General features: G+C 35.6%; 2 protein-coding genes across 3 annotated transcripts; one reads left to right on the top strand and one right to left on the bottom strand.

Annotated features, from left to right (window-relative positions):
* Positions 1–4,127: 4,127 nt before the first annotated feature.
* Positions 4,128–15,092, bottom strand: LOC106060156 (cytochrome c oxidase assembly protein COX16 homolog, mitochondrial-like). 2 transcript variants are annotated; one of them, XM_056024723.1, is made up of 4 exons: positions 14,953–15,092; positions 8,472–8,546; positions 5,258–5,332; positions 4,128–4,853 (listed from the first exon to the last, which is right to left on the bottom strand). In XM_056024723.1, exons 1-4 carry the CDS (start codon positions 14,962–14,964, stop codon positions 4,743–4,745), a joined length of 273 nt encoding a protein of 90 aa, XP_055880698.1. In that variant the 5' UTR covers positions 14,965–15,092; the 3' UTR covers positions 4,128–4,742. The 2 variants fall into 2 exon arrangements, with proteins under 2 accessions (XP_055880698.1, XP_013073404.2); XM_013217950.2 differs by lacking the exon at positions 14,953–15,092 and adding an exon at positions 11,350–11,488.
* LOC106060154 (ADP-ribosylation factor 3-like) lies at positions 15,063–17,634 on the top strand. Its single transcript, XM_013217948.2, has 3 exons — positions 15,063–15,197; positions 15,796–15,948; positions 16,730–17,634. The coding sequence occupies exons 1-3, from the start codon at positions 15,081–15,083 to the stop codon at positions 17,021–17,023; spliced, it is 564 nt and encodes a 187-aa protein (XP_013073402.2). The 5' UTR covers positions 15,063–15,080; the 3' UTR covers positions 17,024–17,634.
* Positions 17,635–18,467: the final 833 nt, after the last annotated feature.

Here is an 18,467-nt window from a genome sequence, read left to right as displayed (position 1 = left end):
CAATAGGTCCTCCATGTCTGTTCGGCTTAATGGAGCGCCTGGTGGTAGATACAGGCTGCAGCAAGTGATAACCTTGTGAAGGGTTATCCTAGCTGCTACGGCCTGTAGTGTGGTCTGTAGTTCTACCCTCTCATGGGGGATGCTATCCTTCACAAGGATACAGACTCCACCTGATGCTCTCTCTGCATCCTCAACATTCTTGGTGTAAGCACGGTAGCTTCGAAAGCTGATGCAATCTTTCAGAAATGTTTCCTGTAAGCAGACAGCTACAGGAGTCTCAGAGTCCATCAGTAGCTGCATTTCCTCGTAATTGGCCTTGAGGCCTCTACAATTCCACTGTACAATTCTGGAATCCATGGCTTATTCTAGATGACCTACTTGGAGCTATTTGGCCTTGGGAGGCCCCCGGAGGGGTTTCCCTTTATTCCAGTGACCTTGGTATTTTTATTCTTGGGTTTGGATGGAGAGGAGGACAACCCCCTTTTGGGGGAAGTCTCTCTCTCTGGAGAGGGGAGATCCCTCTGGTTAGAGCGGAGGTTATTTCCTCCTCTCTCACCTCGGGCATCCTCTCCGCTTTGATTTCTCCCCTTAGGGAGTTGGTCAACCTCTAACTCGGTAGAGGTTGGGGTGTCTGGCTGGGTTCTCTGAGGAGAACCTGTGTCAGACATGATGTCTCCGGGTTCTCCCGGAGTATTGGTTTTGACATGCTGCTCAGTCTCCATGCTCTCATCAGCGAGCACAGAGAACCTGTTCTTTAGCATGACAACAGGGCTTTCTTGTTTCTTCAGAGGTGTGTTCTTTGGCGGTGTTTTCTTCTGAGTTGGGGGAGGAGGAGGGGGTGGTGGGGTCAATGTGTCCGTCTGTGTGGCTATGGATCCTCCTTTCTTAGCAACAGCCTGGGCGTAGGTCTTTGTCAAGCCGAATTGGCCCTTGGGTAGGGCCAGTACAGCCGATTTCGCCTGGCTAAAGGTACATCCGTTTCTTGCCTTGTACTCCTGCACGGCAACCTCCTGTTTCCACACAGGGCAGTCCTTGGAGTAGGCTGAGTGGCCAGCTTGACAGTTTGGGCATTTGAACTGGGCTGTGCAGCCCTTGTCCTCATGACCCTCTCCAGCACATCTGGCACACACAGTGTTCCTCTTGCAGACTGGCGCTGTGTCCATAACCCTGGCACTTGAAGCACCTCATGGGGTTAGGTATGTAGGGCCTCACTGGAACTCGTAGGTATCCTGCCTTCACATACTCTGGCGGTGTCCTAGTTCCGAATGTGAGGATAATAGTGGCGGTTTTGACTTCCTCACCCTCCCTGCGCCTGGTAATGCGCCGGGCATGGGTGACTCCTTCAATGCCCTCCACTATTTCCTTCTCGGAACATTCCAGTAGGTCCCTAGAGCTGATTACACCTCTGCTGGTGTTCAGACTCTTGTGTGGCATGACTTCCACTTGGAGATCACAGAGTCTTCTGCATCTTAAAAGCCCATCACAGTGTGTCTTGCTGTCTACTTCTACAAGGAGTTCCATTGTTTTGTGTAGCTTAGACACACTCTTGGGCTCTCCCACTACTGACTTGAGTCCCTTATAGATAATAAAAGGGCTCAACTTTGTCAGGCTTTTTCCCTCCTCTGTGCACCTAACCACCAGAAATGATGGCCAGGTGGCACAGCTTTTTGGGGCTTCCTCTTTTTTATCGTCAATTCGACGTTTCTTGCCCAGACATAGGTCTGGGGCAAGTAGTTTTGTGTGTGTTTTTTTGTCCTTATATATTTTGGTTAATTCGGCACCTGTGCTCCCCACCCGCCATCGAGTCCAACAAGGGGACGGGCCATTCGGATGTCCAGAATGAGCCCGCCAGGGCTACACAGGTGCTATACTCAGTCAGCTGCTACATCGGACGTGTGTCCGATACAGCAGCTCCCTGATTGACCCTCCAGCCACCGCCCTCCAGCATAGGTCGACGACCTATGCTGGTAGCTCGGCATGACCAGCCGGTTGACCCAGAGCGGGCCATCTGGGTCTCAGGTCTAGGGGAACTTGGAGCCAAAGTATTGTGTTGTTGTGGTTTATCCTCAGATAGCCACCACTCAAACACCAGGATCTCTTTATCCCCCCTTACCCGTCGCAGTCCACGGCAAACGGACTGGTCTAGGACGTAGTGAGAATTTAAAGTTAAGGAGACAGTGTGATGATCAATGAAGGCAGACTTTGGAAAAGAGGAGGCAGACACAATGATAGAAAAGAAGTAGGGCACTTTTGAGCTCCAAAAGTGCTAAGGAAAGAGGAGCGCAGTTTAACGTCATGTCTCGGGACGACAAATAATTGTTACAGACATTATATCCTTGATCATTTTTAATTTACAATCTCTTTTGGAGGAAGATATTGTAGTTATTTTTTTTTTTATGCAATTGCATTGGGGAAAAAAAAAAACTTAAAAAAAAAAAAAAAAAAGTATTGTGTTACTTTTGTATTATTAGTTTAAAAATAAAATCCACTGCTTTCTTTACTCATAGGTACACCAGGATTAAATGGAAGCTATATGATCAAATTTGGACAACTATTTGAAGCTTACACCAGAATATCAAATAAATTAGTCGGCATGTTGTTGAGAGCGAGGAAACAGGGCTTGGTGACATTTGAAGGAGAGATGCTGTATCAGCGGAGAGATGACGATGTCCTCATCACATGTATCAATGTTCCAGATCTGTAATGCTTTTAACCTTTTGACCATGGGCGTAGCCAGGATTTTTTTCAGACCCCCCCCCCCCGGGCCACCATATATATATATATTATGTGTGTGTATGTTATTAATCTATTTGATTGTGACCCTTCATTCTTTCAGAAGACGTCTAGTGTATCCTAGAATAGGTTCTTACTGGAGTTAGTGGAAAGACTGTAGACACCCCGCAACTTGCCAGCTAGGGGGTCTGGGGGAGCACCACACCCATGATTCAGACATTTTCGAGATTTTGCTTTTAACATGTAGACATGTTCAAGATTTGCAATATTTTTTGAGTATCCAACTTTTTGATGCTGTGATTTAATGACTTTTTTACTTTGATTACTTTCTCTCTGTTAATTTAAGTTTTCTTTTACAATAACATTTAAATTTAGATAGCAGTTAAAAACTGCTAATTAATATTAGAATTATTGTAAAGTTTGATTCATAATCCAAATTTGATGTAGAAAAGTTTATTTTTTTGTTGTTTTGGTTGAAAAGAAAATGGTGTCAAAATTTGTGTTCTCAATAGATTCTATCCATAAAATGTAATATTTCTTTCATAGATTATTACTCTTTTGAACATATTCTGTAGTAATGATTTTTGGAAATCTGTGCAATCATTGTTTATTTATTGAAGCTTTGTTACAAAGTTAATTGCAATTGAATCCAATGTAAACTTCCTGAGCATTTGAAATAGGGTTAAATGAGTTTAGCATTCATTTGTTTTTCACATTAAGTCATGCTACATATGTATACCTTGTACGTTGTTGAAACATTTATTTTTGTACATTTATCATGTTGATCTATTATTTATATTTATTTTCTGCCATTTCTACTGTCTCTCATTAGATCTTTTGGTCTCAGAGATTGTAAAGTACACAAACTATTTTTTATGATGTGAACTCTTTCAATTGGAAGTAAGAAAAATAAATAAAAATCCTTATGCTTGATAGAATATACTGGATTTTTTAAATTTTTTTTTTGTATTTTGTAAATAAAAAATAAAATACAAATGATTAATTAAGATAAATCATTAAAGCTACTACTGAAGTTAAATGAGATGATTTCAATGAGATTTGTGCTCCAGTTCAAATGTAAACTACTGAAATGACAGCACTGCATGTATCTATGAAATGTTCCAACTGACTAGAAATTAAAGACAGGAATGGCTGCCTGGATGATTTCACACCATTATTCTCTGCACCTGCAAGAGTCTTAGAGTGAAAATAAAATGCCATAACTATCCACAATGTGTTATAATTTTTGACCTAATTACACATTTAAGATTTAAATATGACAAGTTAAAGATGACTTTAAAAAAAAAATTAGCACAATATCTTGAGGAAAAATCAATTTTACTTATAAAATTCCGACTAAAAACCCTGTAAATTTTAATAGAAATTATAAAAAATTCATTTCATTATTTTATTTTCATTGCATTTTTATTTCTGCAACATATTAACATTAAAAACATTTGACATCAATAAAAGTATTTAAAACAAGTCATTTCAATTCCAATATCCTTGTACAAATAATAAGTATCTAACCTGTCAATGTAACAAAGAAGGATGATAGATAATCAGGTCCTAAAGAATCCCCTGACCTTAACATAACTTCTGGCACAATAACAGAGAATCAGAACAAGGCAATCCCTTGTAGGCCCTAAACATCTGTTGTCTAATTATAATTCAAACCTTCAAAAAAAAAAAAAAAAAACTAAACTGGGCTATGAAAACACTTGTTTTTCATAAATTTAAAACTAGATTATGGCAGAAAATGTTTTTAACTAGCCTTACTTGCTTGTAGGTTAACTGTTTTTTTGCAAATTTGTATAATAAAAAAAAAGATTCATATCTCTAACATTTGTACAATAAAAATACTTATAGGCCACATTTTAATTTGATACATTTTCCTTCTCATATCTTTGCAAACTTCTCATAACATCTGGGAACCAATTATATACATTCACCAAAAGTTCATTCCCAAACATAAAGACTCAATATGAAATTGTCTTCACAAATATTCATCACCTAATTGCAGACTTCTCTCTTTGCTGGGCCTGCATGGTCTTGGAATCCTCCCAAGGTCGAGGTCCTCGAATATTTTGCCAGTCATCAAGGTCTTTCTTTTCAATCTCCTATAGGACCAAGATAAAAAAATTAAAATTCAATGCTTTTTGACAAATAAAGTTATTTAAAATATTTTTATAAAATAATAGTAATTGTACGAAAAACTGTTAAACCTCTTTGTTTTGTGGAAAAAGAACGAGACGAAACCATAAGATAAAATAAACATTTCAGATATAAAGAATCTTTTTGTTCTTGAGCTTATAAATCAAAAATAGTTTACTCACTGATGACTCAAGCACCTTGGAGGAGTTGAGAAGATAATAATATAGTTTTTAATAGCAAGATAAAGTTATGAACATAACATGAATACCTCTCTTGTGGAACATCCATGTAAATATGAACAGCTTTAAACTTTTGATCTGACAATATTTTGTAAGTACTTCAATCAAAACCAAGAGAATGTCTTACTTACTTTTAACATTTCCTCACAGACAGCGTCAGCATCAACAGTTTTGATGCCTAGCTTTTCAGCTTCTTCAGGAGTGAGCTAAGAACAAACAATATATAGACAGCTTTAAAAAATGTCTGCTGCTAGTAAAAGAAAATCAAGGCTTAATAATAATAATAATAATAATAATTTTATTTATAAAGCGCTGTTAACAAACAAAATGTAGGCTCAAGGCGCTGTAACAACATTACAAACAAAAACACGAGAGCTAAAATGACAGTTAATCTAAAAAAGTTTTAAACAAGTAGGTCTTAATGTTTTTCTTAAAAGTGGTGTAGCATGTTGTCTGTCTGACATCAATGGGGAGTGAGTTCCAAACCTTTGGTCCGTGAACTGAAAAAGCCTGCAGACCGTAGCTTTTGAGGGAAAAACGTGGCACTACTAAAATCGTTATGTCCATTGAGCGCAGGGCTCTCTGGGGGACATATGGAGTAATCAGTTCACTAAGGTACAAGGGCATCTCATTGTTATATTACACTGATGACAAAGTGTGGCGACCTTGTAATCAATTCTCGTTTTCACTGGAAGCCAATGGAGCGTGCGCAAGAGCGTAGTAGCAGAATCTTGTCTAGTTTTTTTAAGGACTATTCGAGCGGCGTTGTTCTGTATACGTTGCAGCTTGGCTATTTAGTCATCAGGTATACCTGCTAGCACGGCGTTGCAGTAGTCAAGGCGGGAGAGTATGAATGCCACAGCTATCGTTTTTGTTGACTCCGTTGTTAAATATGGTCGGATCTGGCCTAATCTGCGCAGCTGCAGATAAAGACCTTTGCAGAGCTGACTTATGTGTGGGTCGAAAGATAGTGTTGAGTCGAAGAAAACTCCAAGATTCCGCACTACACGGACAAAAGGAACATGGCAGTTCGTGATAAAGAGAGAATCTGTGCTTTCAACTTTTGAGACATTGTTCCTAGTGCCAATCTTAATTATTTCTTAATTATTTTGTTCATCTTGAGTTTATTTTCAACCATCCAATCGCTCACCCTTGCAACGGTACCAATGATTTTCTCTGCCAGATGCGACACCTCTGAGGGTACTGATGAATCGTATAACTGAGTCATCGGCAAAGAAATGGTATAAGATGCCGGTTGGCCGTATGACACCGCTGAGTGAATATGTATACATAGTGAACAGTACTGGGCCTAGAACTGATCCTTGGGGTACTCCGTACTTCAAAAGTAAGCTTGTTGATTCCGCCCCGCTAACAATGACACTTTGGGTGCGTTCTGTCAGGTAGGATCCAAGCCTCTTTAGGATGACTCCTGCTAAACCAAAAGTTGCAGAAAATCTGGCCATCATAATTTCATGGTCTAGCGTATCAAAGGCTGCGGACAAGTCCAGCATGGAAAGAATTGATATGTGGCCTTTGTCGGAATTGTGAAGTAAGTAATTTAGTACCCTGACCACTGCTGTCTCTGTTCTACGGCACAGGCTTATATCAAAACTAAGTACCAAAAAATATTTTGGTAGTGAAAAATCAAAGTGTTGGGTGTGTTTAGTATGAGTTAAAGTGAGGTTCATAACTAATGCATTGATTTTTCACTACAAAAATTATCTTCTACTTTTTAGTGCATTTAAATATCGGTGACGTGTTTATTTTTTAAAATTATTTATTATTTTCAACTTTTAGTCTGAAACTTCTTCAATCCTTTTTGACCACTGATGTCTGTGATAGTAAATGTTATTGTTTTGTCAGGCCCGTCCTGTTATTGTAACCCAGTAACCCACATTGCTGGCATGTCGAAAGAATGTGCTAATTAACAGATAGGGGGGATAATTAAATTCCTTTTAGGCCTATATATATGGACGATCTAACATGAATAAAGCAGCATTTAAACAGACAAGAAAGTGTTTGTTAGTCTCTACTAGCCTACTATTACATGGTGTCAGGTGGACCGACTCCACCCGCCACAACCGCTGGAATTTAATGGAAATGTTGCAGAAAACTGGAGAAGTTTTAAACAGTCGTTTCAAATTTACACCATAGCAAGTGGACTTATACTAAAAGTAAAGAAATACAGTCCATGACTTTACTACATGGTATTGGCCACCAAGCAGTCCAAGTATACAATACATTCCAGTGGACAGACGATGAGTGTGAAGACTGTGATATCAGCAAGTCTTTTCATACACTGAATTGCATTTTAAACAAGTTTGAACAATACTGCCTTCCGAGAAAGAATATAACGATTGAAAGGCATATTTTTTTCAAGAGAAGTCAAAATGAAGGAGAAACCTTTGACAGCTTTTTGACCGATCTCAAACTCAAGGCAAGGTCTTGTGAATTTGAGTCACTAAGAGATTCACTAATTAAAGACCAAATAGTAGGCGGTATAAGAAATGACAGCACAAGAGCAAGACTTTTAATAGAACCTGATGTGAACATTGTTAAAGCTGAAAACATTTGCCGAGCAGCGGAAGCAACTGAATGGCAACTCAAAGTCATGAAAGAAGAATTTGATGTTCAAGCGGTGTCTTCAGCTACAAAGAACTTTAGTAGAACGAAATCAACCTTGAACTGCGGCAATTGTGGCAGACAACATTTACCAAACCAGTGTCCAGCTTACGGTAAAATATGTCACAAATGCCACAAAATGAACCATTTTTCTAATGTATGCAAATCATATAACATACAATCCATCAATAACAAGACTGAAGCTACAGATGTTACTAAGTCTGTAACTTCTTTAATAGGCAGTATAGGTTCACAAAACCATTGTAATGAGTGGAATACAGTTATCACTCTAGAAAACAAAACAATAACATTTACTATAGATCACAATGTCTTAAGGTTACAAAAGATAAAACTATTTAGTAGTCTTTATGTAAACAGAAAAATCCTTTGTGAAAATGATAATTTAGATTTGTGCTCCAAACTTTGGCCTTACCATTCACCAAGAGAAATCACATATGCATGTAGTGCTATAGTTTAAGTGCCACATACAACGTATCTCCCCTTAGCTTAGTACATATATAAAAACAAAATTAATTAATAATGACTAATTGATTTTAAAACTGATTGGTTGATTTTTTTATTGTCATCAAGCATGAGCTTGTATGCAAAATTTGATTACAATTACTATGAGTAGAAGTGGTTGAAAAATGGATTCAAACATAAAAGAAACATACAGAGTGATCGATTTAATAAGAGTGTTGAACAAATAAATAAGGCTCATACCTTTTTGCCTTGTCGAAATTTGTATCGAATACTTGCAAACTGTTTCAGGTAATATGAGCCAGCTCCCACAAAAATCTACAGGGAAAAGATAAAATAATTTAATAGGTCCAAACCAATGAAAACTTTAGTTTGACTACAATTGTCCACCTCAGCAGTACTAGTCAAAAAGAAAATTAGTAAAGTTCCCCTATCAGATCATACAGTCTATAGAAGTAATTCCAAACCTTTACAAGGAGGATACTAGTGTGGTGTACTTCAACAAAAATATTGGGGACTGGTTTAAAACCACAGTTAGAATAAGACATGGCTGCCGACTCTCACCAACACTTTTCAATATATTCCTTGAAAGGATAATTTGAAAATGCTCTAGATGGCTATGAAGGTACTATAAGCACTGGAGGAAGAAGAATTACTAACTTGCACTTTGCTGATGACATAGATGGCTTAGCAGGGACAGAAGTAAGAACTAGCTGACTTGGTCCTGCACATAGACAAGAAATGCTGAAAAAACTCAAATTATGGCCAATAGTCAACAGGGTTTTAAAAGAGGCATAAGCATTGCAGGTGAAAAGCTGACAAGTGTCAGTAGTTTTAAAATACCTTGGCACTATCATTTCAGATGAGGGAACCAAACCAGAACTAATGGCCCGAATTGCACAGTCCACCACAGTAGGTACTTCGATAAAAATTTCAAAATGATCACAATGCAATGGAACCTATTTAGTTAGATAGAGCTTGAGAAATGCTTTCCAATGATACCAATTTTATATTGCTGAGTTAATTGTGAGGGAAGTTATTAAATTTTTAGTGGCCAAAAATGAGCCTTCTTTAGCCTTTGTAAATAAAAAAAAAATCTGTGACCGAAACAACAGACAGTTGAACTAAAATTAACTGTATTATAAAAAGTCTTAAAGATATGGGGTTGAAACTTCACACTCTTTTACATTAACCAGTATTCTGTTAAAATAAATTTAAAAAATAAGACCCAGCAATAAAATCTTTGAAAAAAAGTTAATCAATATATAAAAAAAGCCTTCGACAAAAAATAAAAATATATGTGATTTTGTCATCATGTGAGCCCAAAAATCACAAATAAAACAAATCAGAGATCTGTATTGTGTTTTATTTTGTTTAATTATAATTCTACTGTATTTAAATATCTATTTATATGCATCAGATAGATAATTCTTATAAATTATAAATGAAAATAGCACTGCGCAGAAAAATATTTCCTAAAATTTAATTACTATAAGTTTCATAAACTTTATAAAAAAACAGTTTTAACCTTTTTGTAGAGCACTGGCAATTAATCATTTTAAAATGTCTTAATTTAAATGCTTTAAAAATTAGATTGTAAATGAAAAATTTCTTGCTTCGGACAATAAAATAAAAAAGAAACCCTGCGATTTTTTTAGAAGTTATTAAAAGATTTTTTACTTGAATTTTTGTGCAATAATAGCTCATCATTTTAAAAATATAATGTACTCATTTATTAACTATTAATTTACATGTATATTAATAGAAAAAAACAAGACACAGAAAAAAAAAATTATTAGTTCGGTGAGCTAAAAATATGAAAAAAAAATTGTAATATTTAATATTATTTTTTAAAGTAATTAAACTTTTACTTTAAAATTTGTAGATTACAAAGTCATTATAATAAAGACACATTCCCTCTACATAATCTAGCATTCAAACACTATAAAAGTTAATCTAAATGAAAAATTCCTATGTGTGCTTCTAAAAATAGCTCGTGATAGACAGAAATTGACCATTTCCAGTAAATCACAGTGTTGGTTGTTACTAAAAATAGATTTTAACCATCAACTTTTAAAATTAATATCTAAAGAGTGTGCCAAGCTACAAAGTTCAAACTTAGCACACATATATATATTAACATGCTAAATTCAATAGAATTAGTGAGATTGTTGTAACCATAAACACTTTTATTTTATTTAAAAAAGAAAATTTTACCCTTCTTTGTCTTTGTTAATTTTAATATCAAATATCTTTAAAGTGCGCCAAGAGAATTTAATGAAATTTGAAATATACACATTTCTTAATATGATAAATTATTGTAGCAAACAGCATTGTTGTAACTTTTATAGGAAAAAATGTCAACTTTCACATAAACTTTTGTTAAGAAAAATTTAACAGATTGGCTTCAAAAGCAAATAAAAATGATCTCTGATATCTTATGTTTACAAAAAGTAATCATAATTAGTCCTCAAATCAAATACAATATGCTAAAACTTTGATGGAAATGACCACCCCTAAAAAAAGGGTAAAATGTACTGACACACTTTTCAGCCATTTTTTGGGAGATAAAAAAAATGGATCTAGGTCAGTTTATCGAAGTACCTAACCACAGCACCTGCAAAACTATTTGGAAAGACAAAGGCATAGCCCTCAACAACAAAGTTAGACTGATGGCTCCCTGGTCATGGCCACAATTTTATATCTGCTTGCAAGTCTTGGATGCTGACTCAACTGACTGACTAGTCTAGATTCACTAGCTAGTAGCCAAATCTAGACACAATGTCACAAGTAGTGGCAAGTTAATTAGTGATCTATATACTATTTTTCTTTTATTTATTTATAGATTAGATCTACTACTCATCATCATCTAGTTACTAGTTATTCTAGGACAGTCTACTAGGACATTTTAGCCTAGGTAAATAGATTCTACTAGAATCTAGCTAGATCTAGAAGTCTTGATCAAGTTATCATCATGAATTCAATGATAATGACATTAATGATTTAAATATTTAAATGATAATCATGATAATGGCTTAAAATTTAAAAGCATTTATAGTATGAATAGGCTCAATCTTGATCTATTAATGACATAATCATAAAGGTAATAGTATAAACCTACAATAAATGGAATTCCACGTCGAAGAAACTTGCTTTTCATTAGAGTATCCCAGACATTGCGAAAGGTCGCAGACATGATTGTTTCTAAAAAAAATAAATCTAAACAAATGGGGGGTCACTCTGAACGGAGAGGTAAATAAGCCCAGACCTATATAATAATATTCATTAAACACATGTACCTTCACTTATGTCCTATACCAGGGGTGGGCAACCTTTTTTAATCGGGGGCCACATCAAGAAAAATTTGGGAATGGGGGGTCGCATATAATTTATGTACTTACAAGTTTGAAAAATACGCTGACTGTGTATAATGTCTTTTAGTTCATATTTATACCGTATATTACATTAACTTTTCCATTTTCACAATCCCAATTGAGCAATTTACAACCATTTTTACAATTGAAAAAAAATGCCATTGTTTTTTTTTACATCACAACATTTCACAAACGCACAGTTCTACATAATGTGAAGTATTAACTGTTTACACTCGTGCGTAACGTTCCCAAAGAGTGAAACAAGCTTGCTAGTTGTTATCCTTGTGACTGCTGCTAAATTTGAGTCAGTCAGCATCGACCTGTGATTACATTTGCTTAGTCTCCACAAACAAAACTTGTTCACATGTGTATTTGTATCCAAATAATGTGAAAGTTTAGCAGCAAAGTTTTTTAAGTGTGGAAATACAGCTTCTGGCATCCTAAAACTCCCGCGGAAGAAATGACTGGAACTTCTCTTTCAGGTCATAATTTGCTTGGAGTTATGCCCTCTGGAGCAGAATCAGTTTCTGCGCTAAATGATGAGCTGATGGTATTGAAAACTGGTTCTTGGCGTCTTAATAATTGCTTTTATAAATTCCACAATTAAGGAATCTTGTACTTTTAACCATTTCACTAGAAATAGTTTCTCTAACTTGCAAAGGCCGCGGGATACATATTTGAGACCAAAGGAAAATCCGCTGCCGATGACAGGCGTAGACGGTGAAAAGAAAATCTAAATCGACCACCGGCGGACAATAGTCAAGCCTGCGATAGATAAAGCAAAATATGTAGGCCACAGCTGGGTCTGCGTAGCAAAGGGAAAGACTGAATTCCTCATTAATCTTTGAACTCGAAGAGAGGCCTTGTTATTATTATTAGAAATAGTTTCACCGTTCAGCAAAGGAAAATGACAAAGCCTGTTTTTATTGGCTTGTCTTAAGAAATTGGAAAGACTTGATTTAAAAGATTTAACATGCGCTAATATTTCAGCCATCAGACTATTTTGTTTCTAAATCTTCAAGTACTTTTCGGAACTGAACTGCTAATGGTTAAGTCCCCCAATACTAATTAGTTAAATTATTAAGATCTGCATGCTCAATTTATATTAAAATTTTATTCAGCTTTGTGTAAACTTTCCTGTTAAAAAAAATGTTTTTCTCAGTCAAAGATCGAGCTCCATCGGTTGTTACACTTGCCACCTGAGACTGAGTGTATTGAAATACAGCCAATAAGAATAAACATCGTTTACTTAAAACTGTTAATAATTAGACAGTTTCAATAATTTATAGAGCTATTTAGAAATATTTTCATATATTTGCAGTAGTAAATGTGTATACTGTGGTCACACCTAATTTCTGTAGGTGTCCGCGGGCCGCTTAAAACACTCCGGCGGGCCGCATGTGACCCGCAGTCCGTAATTTGCCCACGCCTGTCCAATACTATTCATTGGAGCTGGACCCTTGGTGACCCAGTGATGTGCAAACTACGACCCACGGGCCAACTAGGCCCCGCGGAAAGATTCGATCCGGCCCACTTGTTTTGTAATAAAGAATAAAAAGTTCACTTACAAAGCAACATATCAATAATATCTAATATCAATAATACAGTTGAAAGATTTGATTTTCAATAAAAACTACACCGACCCCCCCCCCCCCCGATCACATAAACAAATCAAATGTTAAGATATAAGTAGGAAAATATTTTTATATTGATGGCAAATTTGAGAGAAGACGTTAGTGATTTTGAAAAAAAGATTTAGATATTTTCAATATGCCTTTTAATGTGCTTCTGTGGGGTACTGAAACCAGATTTGAATTAATTTAAAAATCTAACAATCATCTCAAAAATTTAATGAGATAATTCATTATTTGTCAAAATGTAGATATAGTTCTGCAGAGGCTTTACGAAATCCAGTTTTCCGAATTTCCTATGCTTAGAGAATATGAGCAATGTTTGCATCGCCATAGAATTTGGATAACAGTCAATCTAACAACGAATTTCATTTTGATAACAGTCAATCTAACAACGAAGTTTATTTTGATAACAGTCAATCTAACAACGAAGTTTATTTTGATAACAGTCAATCTAACAACGAAGTTTATTTCGATAACAGTCAATCTAACAACGAAGTTTATTTTGATAACAGTCAATCTAACAACGAATTTCTATATTTTAAAAATAAAAATTTATTATGGCCCGTCAAATTTTTTTTCATTAAGTTTTTGTCCCGCTCGAAAAAAGTTTGCCCACCACTGATTAGTTATTATTTTATTGAACCGTTGGAGCACCATACAAGATTTGTTGACATCATGTTCTGTTGTCACAGATAAATAAATAAAATACTGAAGTTATTAATTAATAATAACAATAATAATGACAAAGACTTTTTGTTTATGCAAGTAGACAAAGAAAATGTTTATTTCGTCACATCCTTTCAAGAACTTTCTCACAAAACATTCACAACAAACAATGACGCAATATAAATATAATAGCACATTCTTCCTTTTAAAGTTGTTATCACACACATTTGTCTGTCGGTGGATTCCATTTATAAAGTGAATAGCTGATTTGATGTTTGACTTCCTCTTTTTTTTTTTTTTTTTTTAGAAAAAATAGCTTTGATGACATCTCAATAAAATGCATTATTGAAGTTCAGAATACAGGAGTAACGCTTAATGGTGCACTAAGTCCAGAAAGAGCATAATTTCTGGTACAAAAGAGTGAATGACTTAAGCTACCTCCGAAAAAAAAAACAGCAACTGAACGACTATCTTTACTAAACATTCATTGTGTACTTATATTTAGTAGTCTGCTAGTCGCGAACGCCTCGCTTCCCCCTCCTGAAAAAAATTCTGGCTACGCCCACGCCAAGATGAGGCATCAGAGCAAAAATTAATTTTCAACTTTTTTTACATGCATGCTCACAAGTGTTTCGGTGTCTAGTATTGACTTGTCACACGATTAGAAAAAAAAAAGACATCGAGTCATTATAAATACCCTATACTAGCACACATTCTGTGTATCTCGCCACAACAACGAACTTCAATTATTAATAAACCATAATGTGTATATGAAGTCAATTTCTTCAGCTACTTATATAGATCTAGATGTAATCTATTTTTGGAAATGACTAAGAGAGTGGTGTTTATTTTTAGAAACAGATCTACTTGGCCTTGTTGTAAAAACAAACTAACGGGAATTTCCATTTTAAGCTGGACAAGAACAACGTGGAAGTAATACAGCTGGCGATTTTGAGCATGAATGAAATGAGAGCACTGTACCATACGTCAATGTTGTTCCCATGGCTTCATTCAGCGATGGACATTCGGTATAAATTAGAGTCAACTTACCAACACAGCCATGGACACTCCACTGCTATCAAAGCCAGCACTCTCAGAACGTTGAAACAAATATAGCAGATCTATACGTTAAGAAGCGCCTGTGTTTCAATTTTCCAGACTACACCCCTCCATTCAGTATGGGTCTTCTCCTTGCCAAATTGTACGAAGCTGTGCAGATGTTTCAGACAGGTACTCCTACTAGAGTGTTGATGTTAGGTCTGGATGCTGCTGGGAAAACGACCATTCTCTACAAGGTAAGCAAAACTGATTTGTATTCGTGTTCAGCATAAGGGTGTTGACAAAGTTAAGATGAGGGGGCGGGAAAGAAGCGGGGGCCTACAATTATGCAAAGTACTGAATTGACTTGTAGAAATAAAAGATACAAATCAAAGAGAAAGAAAATTGTAATATTTGTAAAATTCCAGGATTTGAAAAGTTTCACGCGTGTCTGTGCAGTAGGTTGGATGACAGAAACTCATGTCTTATTATTATCTTTAAATATGATAATCTATCTATCTATCTATCTATCTATCTATCTATCTATCTATCTATCTATCTATCTATCATCTATCTATTTATCTATCTCCCATACTTCATCTCCCTCTTTTTCTCCTCCTGCTGACATTATTTCACTAAATTAACCCACTCAGTAAATAGCTAGTACTGTCATTAGCAACTCAAATGCCTCTAGATAAAACCATTTACTTGTTGAATGTATTAGCTTCCCCTATTGTCCTCTACGTATTGGTCTGTGGCAGGAACTGACCTAGTTTTACCTTGAAACTAAAAGTGTTCATTATTATCTTTGTATTTGCATTGATTTATTCAAGGTTTACATTAATTTGTTTACAGGTGAAATTGAATGAAAACGTCTGCACAATTCCTACCATTGGATTTAACGTCGAGACAGTTTCCCCTATCAAGGGCGTGACCTTCACAGTCTGGGATGTTGGAGGGCAGGAAAAAATTCGAGCTCTCTGGAGACATTACTACGTCAATACGCAGGTAGGTCTAAGCACATCAACACAATGTGAGAAAGAGAATGTCCCTGCAGTAGAATCAACAAGTTGACTGTACTAGTGAATCTAGGCCTTGATGGCTGAGAGGTAACTCAGTCAGCTACCAAGCTGAGGAGGTTGTGTTCTGTTCTGAAAGAGGAATTCGGGAAAGTTGGACATTGAAAAGTTCGGTGTGTTGTCATGTGGTACAAAGGGACGGGGTATTGCCTGAATTATCTCTTGCTTTTGGTTGCGAAGCGCACACTCTATAGAAATAACTGGAACGCGGACAATACGTTGACTTTGAAAATTGAATCAAATTGCTACGCATGCTGAAAGTAACAGTTACATGACGACAAGAGAGTCATGTAGAAAGAGATGAGCTGATACATTTCTTTCTGCACGTGATGAAAAAAAAAATTCTTTCATGTTTACGCCAGAAGCTCCGCCTTCTGGTCTTGCAGTGAGAAGAAACTAACGTAACGTGCGTCTCTAATAGTCTGTGTCATACACTTGGTAGTTATCACGTGATAATACGAGACGGGAATAAATTATTTTTTCACACACACATTTTTTTTTGGAAGTTATTCTTTACTTTGCATTTGGAATATATGTCTATGTATGCAACTTTCACGTTAAAAAAAGACAGACTTTCGCTCTCAAATCCTAACCCAAACCACCATCAACATTGTTAATAGGAGTTTTAATTGATTTTATTTTAAAAGTATTGTGAAATTATTATTAATGGTATTGAAACTAAATGTTTCTTATTTAAATCCACTTCTCAGGGCCTCTTGTTTATAGTCGACAGTGCAGACGTCTCTAGGTTTCCAGAAGCAAAAGAGGAACTCTTCAATGTAATTAAAGCAGACGAGATGCGTGGTGTGCCTGTGGTTGTAGTGGCCAACAAGCAAGACTTGCCTGGAGCTGCTTCCACAGCAGAAGTTGCTGACAGACTAGGTCTGAGAGAAATGAAAGACAGGAAGTGGTTCGTTCAAGGCGCATGCGCAGTCAACGGAGATGGTATTTATGAAGCAATGCACGAAATGGCAAACTTGGTGAAACAATTTATTAAAAGTTGATCGTTTAGCAATTTCCTAACACAAAAACATTGAAATATAGACAGATGGAAGGACTGCACAAGCATATTGGAGATTGTCACAAGAAACTTAACAAGTTAAGGACCTTAAATAGAAATTAGAAACGGAGGAATAAAAAAAAAAAAGATTCTGCAGTGTTAAAAAATAGCACACAAATTATCGTTTAACTTTTTGAAAAACAACTGAACACGTCCTTTAGTTTGTACACAAAAAAGCTTGCTATTTATAGTTTTTCTACCATGTCTGAAATCTCCAATACATTTTAGCTTGGTAACTTTAAACTAATTCCTATTTGCTGTTATGGTTATATGACTGCTGACATCATGCTAATTAGAAGACAATGCAGATCTACTTAATGGAAACATTCTTTTGACTGAAACAGTCATAGAGTCTACGTGTGGTAAGATTATCCAAATTACCCCAATCAGTAGCTCAGTTGACATGTTTAACACTGATGACCTTTAATCAATATTATTTTTTAATAGATAGATCCTTATCTTTTTAGGGATAATAAATTATGCTCATTATGTCAAGTGGACTTAGAACATATTGAAACTAGATATCGCTTCAATAAAAAAGAAATGTAACATTAATTAGTTCGAAGTTTGGTTACCTAAACAAATGGTGTATACAACCTTTATATATATATATATATATATATAGTGCTGCTATTATTAGTAACATGCCATGTTTATTCAGAAAGGAAAGTACCAGTAATCTAACAAGTAATTGGAGTCGAGAAACGCTACTTCAGGATATATGTATTTCTATTTCATTCTTATTTACGTAACTGTTTCATATTATAGTTTGTTGTATATTTGTAATACTTTTGTATATATTTTTGCACGTGTATATAGATCTACCTACTTTTGTAATTTTTGTTTGTAATTAGCTTTCAGAATGTGTCATTATTTTTTCAAATGTGAATTAAAATATTTAAAATTGATGTTGAATTTAAAATGAATGAAAATATTTTCAAAAGAAATCAATAAAAAATGCCACAAAAAGTTTACTCGTCATCTGTAGTTAATTAGGCCTAGATCTAGATTTTAATTAGAGAAACATAATTTGTTTCAACAGACTTCCGGCAAAAAGGAGGACATGTCCATACTTTATTCGTTAGCTATGCTGACCTTCATGGAGAGTACTTTATTCTGTTGAGAGTACACAAGCACTAACAGTCACATTTATACTACAGACAATCAACATTCTCAAACATTAATCAGTTATTAGGGTGCGAGGTGGCTGAGGGGTTAGGCTTAAGAGATCTTTAGTTCGAAATCCAGTGAAGACTGGAAGAATTTCATCCTCGGACATGTCAGAATCGAAAACTTTTTAATGACAAAGCTTATACCAAGTTTGTCTGTCTGTCTGGTAAAAAGTTTCTCAAAGTTTTTTCTTCAACACCCAATCTTGAATCAAGTTG

Source organism: Biomphalaria glabrata, chromosome 3, assembly GCF_947242115.1.
Source record: "Biomphalaria glabrata chromosome 3, xgBioGlab47.1, whole genome shotgun sequence".
Taxonomy (NCBI): domain Eukaryota; kingdom Metazoa; phylum Mollusca; class Gastropoda; family Planorbidae; genus Biomphalaria; species Biomphalaria glabrata.
The sequence above is the reverse complement of the archived record's forward strand: the minus strand, read 5'-3'. Positions and strand labels throughout refer to the sequence as shown.